Source organism: Bubalus kerabau, chromosome 17 (assembly GCF_029407905.1).
Source record: "Bubalus kerabau isolate K-KA32 ecotype Philippines breed swamp buffalo chromosome 17, PCC_UOA_SB_1v2, whole genome shotgun sequence".
Taxonomy (NCBI): domain Eukaryota; kingdom Metazoa; phylum Chordata; class Mammalia; order Artiodactyla; family Bovidae; genus Bubalus; species Bubalus kerabau.
This window is the reverse complement of record NC_073640.1, coordinates 58,936,370-58,947,030: the sequence shown is the minus strand read 5'-3', so window position 1 is coordinate 58,947,030 and position 10,661 is coordinate 58,936,370. Positions and strand designations below refer to the sequence as shown.

The 10,661-nt window shown below is 54.3% G+C and overlaps 2 protein-coding genes across 3 annotated transcripts; both read right to left on the bottom strand.

Annotated features, from left to right (window-relative positions):
- Positions 1-39: 39 nt before the first annotated feature.
- Positions 40-1,905, bottom strand: FTL (ferritin light chain). Its single transcript, XM_055553618.1, has 4 exons — positions 1,580-1,905; positions 1,267-1,413; positions 514-639; positions 40-343 (listed from the first exon to the last, which is right to left on the bottom strand). The coding sequence occupies exons 1-4, from the start codon at positions 1,679-1,681 to the stop codon at positions 191-193; spliced, it is 528 nt and encodes a 175-aa protein (XP_055409593.1). The 5' UTR covers positions 1,682-1,905; the 3' UTR covers positions 40-190.
- Positions 1,906-5,506: 3,601 nt separating this feature from the next.
- On the bottom strand, positions 5,507-9,638 carry BAX (BCL2 associated X, apoptosis regulator). Of its 2 annotated transcripts, XM_055553616.1 has the most exons (6): positions 9,536-9,630; positions 8,898-8,949; positions 8,661-8,807; positions 8,150-8,285; positions 6,060-6,164; positions 5,507-5,668 (listed from the first exon to the last, which is right to left on the bottom strand). In XM_055553616.1, the coding sequence occupies exons 1-6, from the start codon at positions 9,567-9,569 to the stop codon at positions 5,564-5,566; spliced, it is 579 nt and encodes a 192-aa protein (XP_055409591.1). In that variant the 5' UTR covers positions 9,570-9,630; the 3' UTR covers positions 5,507-5,563. The 2 variants fall into 2 exon arrangements, with proteins under 2 accessions (XP_055409591.1, XP_055409592.1); XM_055553617.1 differs by lacking the exon at positions 8,898-8,949 and having other exon boundaries at positions 9,536-9,638.
- Between the last annotated feature and the right edge of the window lie 1,023 nt (positions 9,639-10,661).

Below are 10,661 nucleotides of genomic sequence, written 5' to 3'. Positions count from 1 at the left end.
ACCTTTTCCCCACCATGATACACACACAAAACCAGGATATGCTGCAAAAAGCTTTATTGTTTCCATATGGTCCAAGGCTTGAGAGAGGGCTCCAGGGTGTTAAAAAAGCTGCCTAGTAGCTGCAGAGAGGGGCTTCAGGCAGCCCGGATGTTAGGCGGGTTCTTCAATGGCCACTGGTCTCCAGAAGCTCCTAGTCGTGCTTGAGGGTGAGCCTTTCGAAGAGATACTCGCCCAACCCAGCCTGGGGACCAGCCAGCCTGCGGAGGTTGGTCAGGTGGTCACCCATCTTCTTGATGAGTTTCACTTCCTCATCTAGGAAGTGGTTCTCCAGGAAGTCACAGATCTAAGGAACAGAAGAGAAAATGTTGCCACTTACAGATCTAATAATGGGACAGATCAGGCAGGGAGGCTCAGGAGAAAATCTGTCCATTCAAATGGTCAGTGCTTAGTTGGAATGTAAGTATCATTCTGGGTAAGGTCTTAGGATGGTCAGAGGTGAAAGGAGATACTTACGTGGGGGTCTCCGCGGGCAGAAGCCAGGCCATGCAGATCCAACAGGGCTTGATTCAGGTTCTTCTCTACGAGAAGGGCGGCCTCCATAGCGTCCTGGGTTTTACCCCACTCGTCTTGAGATGGCTTCTATACCGAAAACAGAAACGGCTCAGTATTAGCCACTCTGCAGCTGCTAAGTCGCTTCAGTCGTGTCCGACTCTGTGCGACCCCAGAGACGGCAGCCCACCAGGCTCCCCCGTCCCTGGGATTCTCCAGGCAAGAACACTGGAGTGGGTTGCCATTTCCTTCTCCAATGCATGAAAGTGAAAAGTGAAGTCGCTCAGTCGTGTCTGACTCTTAGCGACCCCATGGACTGCAGCCTACCAGGCTCCTCCGTCCATGGGATTTGCTAGGCAAGAGTACTGGAGTGGGGTGCCATTACCTTCTCCGACTAGCCACTCTAGAAAGAACTAAAAACTGATTTTCCAGTAGTTGCCAGAGTAAAGGGTTTAGCCAGAAAAAAAACAAGAAGAGCGTGTATATTTCATCCTCAGTATCCTACAAACTACACGTCCCAAAACACCACACGCTGCGTCCTGGACCGCCACGTCTTGGGTGAACGGCTGCGCCTCCATTTCCAGCCATAACAAACAACCCACACAAGACTGAACTCAGTCTCCCAAGAGCCTATGCAGTACCCAAACCGCTACAATCAAGGGGTCTCTCACGCAGGGATTGTTGGGAGATGTAGTCGGCTGCCCACACACTATTTACCTGCACGTCCAGGAAGAGGGCGCGGCCGCCACGCTGGTTTTGCAGTTTCAAGAGACGCTCCGCGCCCTCGCGCTTCTCCTTGGCCAATTCGCGAAAAAAGTGACCCACACCCTCCAGGGCCACATCGTCGCGGTCGAAATAGAAGCCCTGCAGGAAGAGATGGCGGGAACAATGGTAAGCAGGAGGCGAGGCCAGGCAACCGGACTCTGCCTTCTGACTATCCAAGGGGACAAAGAAGGCCAGCGCGTGCGCAGAGGGCCGGAGGTGCGCAGCTGAGGGAAACTTGGGCTGGGGGCGTCTTGGGGAACCTCACCAGAGAGAGGTAGGTGTAGGAGGCCCGCAGTTGCATGTTAACCAGGCGGTTGACGGCGGCCTCCACCTCGGTAGAATAATTCTGACGAATCTGGGAGCTCATGATTGGTCGGTAATAATAAGGAGTTAAAAAATGGTGGCTGGTCCCGGTGATCGCGGACAGCTGAGTGGCTGACTCCGAAGGTTGCGACTGGAAAAAAGGTTGGAGGGTAGTCGGAGGCTGGAGCAAGGGGCGTCCCTGGGTCTGTTCCGTCCAAGCACTGTTGAAGCAAGAGACAGATCCGCGGGGCCGCCGAGCACACTTCAAAAGCCTGTGGACAAGGCGGCTTCTTTTATAGCGCGCGGGCCCTCGGAAGTGGGGCGGTCAGGGAGAGCGGTCGGCCAATCTGCGGTGGCGGGAGGCGGGACCTAGTGCCCGGGAGTGACCAATCAGGAGCAGATGGGGCTTCCAACTCCCCGCCCCGAGGTGGGGAAGTCACGCGCCTGTACAGGAGGGAGTTGTGAAATGGAAATGGGGGGCTGGGGGTTTTCGCAGTATGCAAAGGCTTTGGGGCTAATTCTGGGAAGCCGAGGGATTCTGGAGGGGTCGCGCTGATAGGTGAACGATTAATGAAGACACTGGGAGCCCTGCAAACTAATGATCCCTGGGTCCCCCGGGGTCTCTCAGGAAAGTAAGCTGGATTCTGGCGTTGTGTCAGGGCATGGAAGTTACTGGAACCCCGGGGGTTCTTTAGAGGTGTGGAAACCTCCAGAATACTGGAAATTGCTCTGGGAGATGAGGGTCCCCGGAGCAGTGAGAAGTTTGGAAAACTGTGAGATGATATTTCTGGAACCCCAAGGACCTGGAGCCTTGGGGTTCAAAAGTCGGGGGGTTTCTGCAGCTTTAGAGTTCAGTGGAAGTCCATATTTTTGTGGAAACTTCCTGGGGAAGGTCTTTAGACCCTGGAGGTGATCTGCAAGATTAAGAAAACAGCTGTAGAGCCCTGGGGTTCAGCCCCATAGTGGGGAGGGGGGAAATGTTTCTGAAAGTCTTGTAAGGGCTTTTTAAAGAGGTTAGGAGTCTTGGAGAATCCTTTGGAGCCCTAGGAAGATAAGTCTGGGCCACTTGGAATACCTAGGGGCTATTTTAGGAGCCTCTCTCTCTTTTTTTTTTTCTGGGAACTGAGTTTGGGAGGGAGTGAACCAGAACTTTGTTGGGGGGGATCTCTCTGAGACTGGATTTCCTGAAGATTATTTTGAAGGCAGCCAGAAACTGAGAATTCTTTTTTGGCTCTGAAGTAACCTCTCTGAAGTTGTCCCAGTCTTGCCTGACACATTCTTCAGGATCACAGAGAAGCCCTGGTTCCTGGGTAAACAAGAAGGGCCTGGGGACCTGTGGATGGATGTCTGTCTTCAACCAATGGACGTTTTTAATGTGTATCTGGGCCAGGCTGGTGCCTGTGTGGCAGATCTGGTTCACAACAGGACTCTGCCCTCAAGGAGCTCCCCATTGTTGGGGGGAAAGGAGAAACAAAGACAAGAATTTGACCCTCTGTAAGTGCCCTAATGGAGGCAGCTGGCGGGCTGGGGCAGAAAGCTGAGGCTGCAGGGGTGCTGGGGGCAGAGGTCAGGGCCCCTCCTTGCAGAGAAGTTTCTCCAAGCAGCTTGGGCAGGGTACCACCTGATCAGGGGGAGGCCAGTCAGGCTGGTATCTGGGGTCCTCAAGGGGTGTCTTGGCCCAGAGCCAGACTAGCAGCTGTGCTGAGTCATGCTGAACTCAGCTCCGGAAGGGGCTCTGGTGGGGGGGGCCGGGTGAGGCCCGCTCACTGACCTCATCTCCTGGGGGGTGTACTGCAGTCTGGCTGGGACCCGGGGAACTGGGCCTAGCTGGGCCCCAAGTCTGGCTGCCTCCCCCAAGGTGCTGCCCTGAGTGTGCTTTGTCTCTTGAGTCTTACTGTCTTTTTAGTTCCCTTGCTGGTTTCCCTGGGCTCCTCCTGCCTGTGTCCATATTGTCCCCTCTCTCTGGGCGGTGACTCAGTCTCCCCTTACAGCTACTTTTTCAGACCTCCATCTCTCCCCTCTCTGGGTGTCTCTGGGGAAAGCCTGTGGGGGAGGGGCAGTTGCCCCAGGCACACAGTCACAATGGGGCCTGAGTTATTCATTCACCAAATTGCATACCTCAGCCCAAAGACCTTTAGCCTCGGCCTAGAGGAGCAGTGACCTGGAAAGTGCTCTCAGGTGGAGGGAGAGGAAGGGTGTGATAAAGGTGATCTGAAGCTGGACTGTTGGATCGGGGGATGAGGGGAAGACTGGAGACCCAGGGAGACAGGGACAGGGAGACAGGGAGGTCAGAGAACGGCAAAGACAGAGGGGAACAGAGAGCCAGAGAGGTGACAACCAACTCTGACTATCTCAGTGACCTTGCTACTACTAAGTCACTTCAGTTGTGTCTGACTCTGTGCGACCCCATAGACGGAAGCCCACCAGGCTCCCCCGTCCCTGGGATTCTCCAGGCAAGACCACTGGAGTGGGTTGCCATTTCCTTCTCCAATACATGAAAGTGAAAAGTGAAAGTGAAGTCACTCAGTCGTGTCCGACTCTTAGCGACCCCATGGACTGCAGCCCACCAGGCTCCTCGGTCCATGGGATTTTCCAGGCAAGAGTACTGGAGTGGGGTGCCATTGCCTTCTCTGCTCAGTGACCTTAGTAATCCCGTTTTCAGATTCCCCTTCTTTTTAAGAATTTTATTCATTTATTTCTGGCTGTGCCGGGTCTCCCTGGCTGCATACAGGCTTTCTCTAGCTGTGGCAAGTCGGGGCTACTCTCTAGCTGCGTGTGGGCTTCTCATTGGGGTAACTTCTCTTGTTGTGGAGAACGGGCTCTAGAGAGCGGGTTTGAGTAGTTGTGGCTCATGGCTTTAGTTGCCTTGTGGCATGTGAAATCTTCCCAGAGCAGGGATCGAACCCATGTTCCCTGCATTGGCTGGTGGAGTCTTAACCACTGGACCACCGGGGAAGTCCTTTTAAAAGAAAAATAATTGCTTGGCTGCACCAGGTCTTAGTTGAGGACATAGGATCTTTGTTTCAGCAGAGGGATCTTTTAGTTTGGGATCTATTAATAGTTCCCTGATCAAGGATTGAACCTAGGCCCCCTGTATTGGGGGTACAGAGTCTTAGCCACTGGCCGGCCAGTGGCTCTTCTGAGCTCAGCATCTTCCCACAGGCTGGCTCCCATCCTGAAGGCACAGGGCCAGACCCCAGACTCCTCCCCCCAAAACCTGTCAATCTCTGCTCATGTCTCTCCTCTGCCCAGACAATTCTTGCTCAGGCCGCCTCCAGAGTCTCCCTTGGACCCTCTCCAGCCTCCTCAGCCATCCAACCTCCAACCTTCCCAAAAGGCCTGAGCCCTACCCCTGTTCTCCTAGTCCTCCCGAGGCCTGCACACCCGCTTCTTCCCCGTTTCTCCTCCTCAGTAAATGTACAACTTCCTGTAGTCCCATGTGATGGAAGCTTCCGGGCCCTAGTTCCTGGGGTTCAGGAGGCCTGCTTTGCACCCTGCTGCCCTGACCTCCACAACACCCCCCCCCAGCCTCTGTCAGGCTGGGGCCTGGCCCAGTGCTGCCTCCAGCACAACACCCTGGCTGTGACAAGGACACGGGTGATTCAAGCCGCCTCGGTTCCCCTCAGGACTGTGGGCTCCTTGAGGGCAGAGCCATGATTTAACTCGCCACTGACCCACAGAGGGCACTGGTTACCCTCAGAAAAAGATGGGTCAGCGCATGAAGCCTGGTCTCCTGCGACAGCCAGGAAGCGGGCCCAGTGACTCAGAGTCCAAAGTGTGGTCCAAAAGAGGTTTATTGTGCCCACCCCCCAAGACCACACCTCCCTACCCTGCCCCACCCCAATAATTACAAAAGTAAGAAAAACTCCCATGGCCCCCAAATCCGCCCCCCCCCCCAGAAAAATGCCATAATTTATGCAGAAAAAGTCCAAGGCAGTTGATGGCCTCAGCCCATCTTCTTCCAGATGGTGAGCGAGGCGGTGAGCACTCCAGCCACAAAGATGGTCACTGTCTGCCATGTGGGTGTCCCAAAGTAGGAGAGGAGGCCGTCCTGGGGACAGGGACAGCAGGCACTTCAGCGACTCAGCCAAGGGGCAGCCCCTGGGCCAGCACACGAGGGAGCAGGGAGGGGTCAGAGGGCACAAGTAGGGGCAAGGGCCTACGAGTGGGGAAGTTAAAGGATTATCATAGAACTTGAGGGATTCCAGAGGACTTGGAGGGAGGCACCAGGGAGGGCAGCGAGGCATCAGGTCAGGGGTCACTAGGAGGTCAGAGGTCATGAGGAGGTCAAGGGTCATGGACAGGTCATTGGGCGCCCTGTGAATCAGGGGTTGATCAGACATATGACCCCAAAATGGGGAAGGGGGCAGTCCTATGGTGAGCACAGAAAGGCCCAAGGGCCCCAGAGGAGCGGGGGAATGGGGTGGGGTTAAAGGTCTCACCCAACCACCCTGGTCCTGAATCCAGCCCAGCAGCCGCTCTCGAAGGAAGTCCAATGTCCAGCCCATGATGGTCCTGATCAACTCGGGCACCTTGGTGCACAGGGCCTATGGGAAGTGGGGACTTCAGGGACTGAGCCTTGTCCCTACTGCCTGGGGCCACTGGCCCCCAGCCTCCCTTCTCATGCTCTGTCTCCCTCCTGCCCGTCTGCAGTCTGTTTTCCACTCAGCGTCAGAATAAGCCTCATAAACTGTAATATGGATCTCGTCCTTGTCACCTGCCCTGTTCACAAACCATCTTATGGCTCCCTGGTACCTCTGGGATGAACAATCAAAAGCGCAGCTTGGCCTACAAGGCCCTGTGTGAAGGCTCTGACTTGAACACATTCCACTTTTCCTCTTGCTTTCTGCACCTCATTGCCCTTCTTCCACATCTTCATTCCCACCAAATTCTTCACCTGCCTCAGGACCTTGGCACATGCTGATTCTTCTGCCTCAACAGGCCTCAACCTTTTCCATTCACCCCTCAAAGCCCAGGTCTAATGTCACTTCCCCAGAGAGGGCTTTCTGATCTTCAGATCAGGTAAGGCCTGACACCCCCCATACCCAAGACCTACTCTTCAACTTCCTTAGCCTTCCTTCTCACCCTTTATCTCACTGCTTCTCGCCTGTTGTCCCCAGCTCCATACAGAGCCCTCCTACAACCCCGACTGCGTCCCTCTCTCCTCTTACATTCAAGCCCCATCAGCTCAATCTTGCAAACACATTAAGGAATCTACTTCCCCACCTCCACTGCTGCCACCTCAGTCATCCATTATAGGACCATTGTAGGTACCCCTCATCAGCTTTCCAGTTTTTGCCTTTGTGCCTCAGGATCCCTTTTTCTACTCACAGTGGCCAAAATAATTTACTGGGGCTCCCCTCCCCCAGTATTTTATCATGAGAATCTTCAGAGAAACAAAAAGAATTTCACAGTCAAGAAGCATATACACACAACCTAGGTTCTACAATCAACATTTTGCTGTCCTTGCTAGACAGAGGAAGAGATGGTTAGATGGCATCACTGACTCAATGGACATGAGTTTGAGCAAACTCTGGGAGACAGTGAAGGACAGGGAAGCCTGGCATGCTTCAGCCCATGGGGTCACAGAGTTGGACACAACTTAGTGATTGAACAACAACAATCCTTGCTAGAAAAATCTTTTCTGCTTATAAATCGGGTCATCTAACTCTTGTTTAAAACCAGCCAATCACTCTTGCTACACTCAGAGTAAAGCTGGCTGATCTTTACAGAGGCCCACAAGACCCCTTGAAATCTGCCCTCATCACTCACCTTCTCCCTCTCCTTACTCTATTCTAACCACATGGGCCTCCTCATTGCCCTCAACACACCAGGCTTGGTCCTACCTCAGGTCCTTTGCATGTGCTGCGCCCTCTATCGGATACATTTCCCCCCATCTTTATATATATATCTGCATCTTTCTTGTCATTCCATCTTAGACTTTAATGTCACCTCCTCTGAGAAATGGTCTTGTGGCTCCTTTGCACAATCATGTCACCACAGTTTACTTTGCTCAGCAGTCATCATACAACACGGGCTTCCTGAGAGAAGGGACCTAACCTAGTTCTGTTCTGCATCCTGGGTGCCAAGTACAGGTCGCACACATCATAAGCCCAATAAATGTTTGTTGAATATGTGTGTGTGTGTGTGTGTGTGTGTGGGGGTCGCTCAGTTGTGTCCGACTCTTTGCGACTCCACAGACTATAGCTGGCCAGGCTCTTCTGTCTCTGGAATTCACTAAGCAAGAATATTGGAGTGGGTTGCCATTTCCTTTACCAGGGGATCTTTCCGACCCAGGGATCAAACCTCGGTCTCCTGCATTAGCAGGTGGATTCTTTATCATCTGAGCCACTAGGGAAGCCCATGCTGAGTGCATAAATACATGAATGAAAAAGCTGATGAGTGGCCCATAGCTGACTCTCTCCATTCCCTCTGTGGTTTCCGGGCTGTCCCGAGGGTTGACCTCATGACTCCCAGGTCCTCTCAGGCCTGAAGGGAGCCTCCCTGGGCTCAAGGCCCTGCAGCCGCCCACCTTGAGCACCAGTTTGCTGGCAAAGTAGAAAAGGGCGACAACCCGGCCCCAGTTGAAGTTGCCGTCGGAAAACATTTCAGCCGCTACTCGGAAAAAGACCTCTCGGGGAGAGTCTGTGTCCACAGCTGCGATCATCCTGCAAGAGAGAGGAGAGCCAGTGTTGGGGAGGGAGGATCAGGCAGAGTGTGGCAACTCTGGGGTCCACCCAAACCAAAGATAAAACCCAAGACCTGAGCCAGGCTGAAATCAAAAGAGGCCCTTGTGGGGGAAAGCCGCAAGATAGAAACTGGGGAAAAAGACTCCATGAAGGAGAGTTTCAAGATCCCAGGGCACGGGAAGGCTGGGAGTCCAGAGTGCTGAGTTGAGTGATGGGACCCTGGACCTCTGAGTCTGAAAGAAAAGGGGGCTGGACTCCAGCCTCCCAGTGGAAGTGGGGGTTGGGAGCTGGGACTCCTGGGTTCTGAGAGAGAAGGGGCCAAGTCGCTGGTCTCCTGGGTCCCAGGGGCCACACCTCTGTAGCTCCATGTTACTGTCCAATTCATCTCCGATGCGCTTCAGACACTCGCTCAGCTTCTTGGTGGATGCATCCTGGGGCACCTGCTCCAAGCCCAGCTCGGGTGTCTCTCCCCCCATTCGCCCTGCTCGATCCTGGATGAAACTAGGGTGGGAACGGAGTTGCGGGGATACAGAATCAGAACGGGGTCTCATTCCCCAAATCCGTTCCGCAATAATCAGACCTCAAACTCACCCCTGAAGCAAAAGGGCCCCTGTCTTCATGATCTGCTCAGAGCTGGTGGGCCCTAGAGGAGAAAGGAGGGAAGAGGTGCCTGGACTCTTGGGTCCTAGGAGGATCCAAGGAACTGGAGTGGCTCCTGATCTCTGGGGGAGGACAACGCTAGGGGGCTCTACATTTCTGGGCCCCTCATAGATAAAGTGAAGTGGGAGCCCAAGCAACTGAATCCCCGATGAAGAAAGCAGCAGGGGTCCTGGGCCTGTTATCCTTCATTCTTCCCGGGGCGGGGGGAGAAGGCTGAGGGAACACTTCAAGGGTCCAGACCTCTGGCCTGAGGCGACTGAGGGGAGACCCGCCCCTCCCACCAGGAAGTGGTGCCGGCGACAAGCCCGGGCCTGCCCCCAGGGCTTGGATTATGGGGTTCTCCCGCTCCTTGGGGGTCAGAGAGCACCAGGCGGGAAGGGATCGGGATGCGGAGGCCGGAGAGCCGGGGACCCCCGGGGAGGGAGTGGGTGGAGGCTGGCAGCGCCGGACCCGGGAGTTTCTATGCCGGAGTGCTTGGCGATCGCACGGCCCCACACCGGCAGGAGGGATCGTGGGGTCGGTCGGCTGGGGGCTCGCCCTCCCCCCCGCCCGTCTGCCTCCCGCCTCACCCCCGCCTCTGGGTTGCTCCCCGGACCCGTCCATCACCGCCGCTCCCGCCGCCGCCTCTCGCCGGGTCCGCCCGGGCGGCCGCAGCACGCCCCTGGTCACGTGAGCGCCCCGCTGAGCGTACGTCCTCTCACGTGACCGCCCCTCAAAATGGCCGCCGCGAGCCTCTGCCCCGCAGGGCTGCGCAGAGTCCCGACCACACCTGCCTCACCTGCTCTTGGAGAGCGCGGCCCCTATCACGTGACTGTCCAGTCTGCACTTCCCTTTAGGAACTGGTCGTGGCGCCGTTCTACCGGCTAAGCAGTAGTCGCAGCTGTAACTTTTCTTCATTCCTGCAGTATTTTCAAAAGTTTCAGGGGGCACTCAAGCCCTTCGCAGGATAGAAAGAATATCAGAAGTCAAAAATAGCATTTATTGAGGCAGGACATTGCAGATGATTAACGTCTATAAATGTTTATGTGCGTGTGGGGAGGGGGGCGGGGGGAAGGAATTTGAAGTTCAAGAAGTGATTGGCAGGGTGTGGACAGAAAGGGACCCCAAGAGAGGCTCCTGGGTTGCTAGAAATGTGCCATACTTACTTGAGCATGTGTTGTGCTGTGTTCAGTGGTGTCCTATTCTTTGGGACCCCTGGCAGACTCCTCTGTCCATGGGATTTTCCAGGCGAGAATACGGGAGTCCTTTGCTATTTCCTTCTCCGGGGTTTTTTCCCAGCCCAGGGATTGAACCTGCATCTCTTGTGTCTCCAGAATTGGCAGGCAGATTTTTTACCACTGAGCCACTTGGGAAGCCCATGCACATATTTAAAAATTCCTTGAGCTGTACACATAAGATATGCACTTTAATGTATGGAAATGATTATATCACCTTGTAAAAAGAAAACAGTAAGAAGAAAAAAGAACTGAGATTAGAAAAATTGGCTGGGTCAAATGATGAATGGTTTAGCATATAAGAGAAGGGAATCTATTTCCCAGGGGTGCCTGGGAGCCAGGGAAATTGAAGATTATAGTGTCTTAGTCCATCAGCCTAACAACACCAGTTTATTGACCAGTTTATTGACAGTAAAGTTTATTGACCCATGAAGATGATGGAGATGACACAGCAGAGCAATCATGGAACATCTTGACAGAG

Excerpts from the sequence above, each read along its gene's own strand:
- BAX (XM_055553616.1), bottom strand. The coding sequence starts at position 9,569 with ATGGACGGGTCCGGGGAGCAACCCAGAGGCGGGG. Across the intron at positions 8,950-9,535 it reads GGAGCAACCCAGAGGCGGGG|GGCCCACCAGCTCTGAGCAG; the intron begins GTGAGGCGGGAG and ends TTTCTCCTCTAG. Across the intron at positions 6,165-8,149 it reads CCAGCAAACTGGTGCTCAAG|GCCCTGTGCACCAAGGTGCC; the intron begins GTGGGCGGCTGC and ends CACTTCCCATAG.
- FTL (XM_055553618.1), bottom strand. The coding sequence starts at position 1,681 with ATGAGCTCCCAGATTCGTCAGAATTATTCTACCGAGGTGGAGGCCGCC. Across the intron at positions 1,414-1,579 it reads CCTACACCTACCTCTCTCTG|GGCTTCTATTTCGACCGCGA; the intron begins GTGAGGTTCCCC and ends CTCTTCCTGCAG. Across the intron at positions 640-1,266 it reads CCCTCTTCCTGGACGTGCAG|AAGCCATCTCAAGACGAGTG; the intron begins GTAAATAGTGTG and ends TTTTCGGTATAG.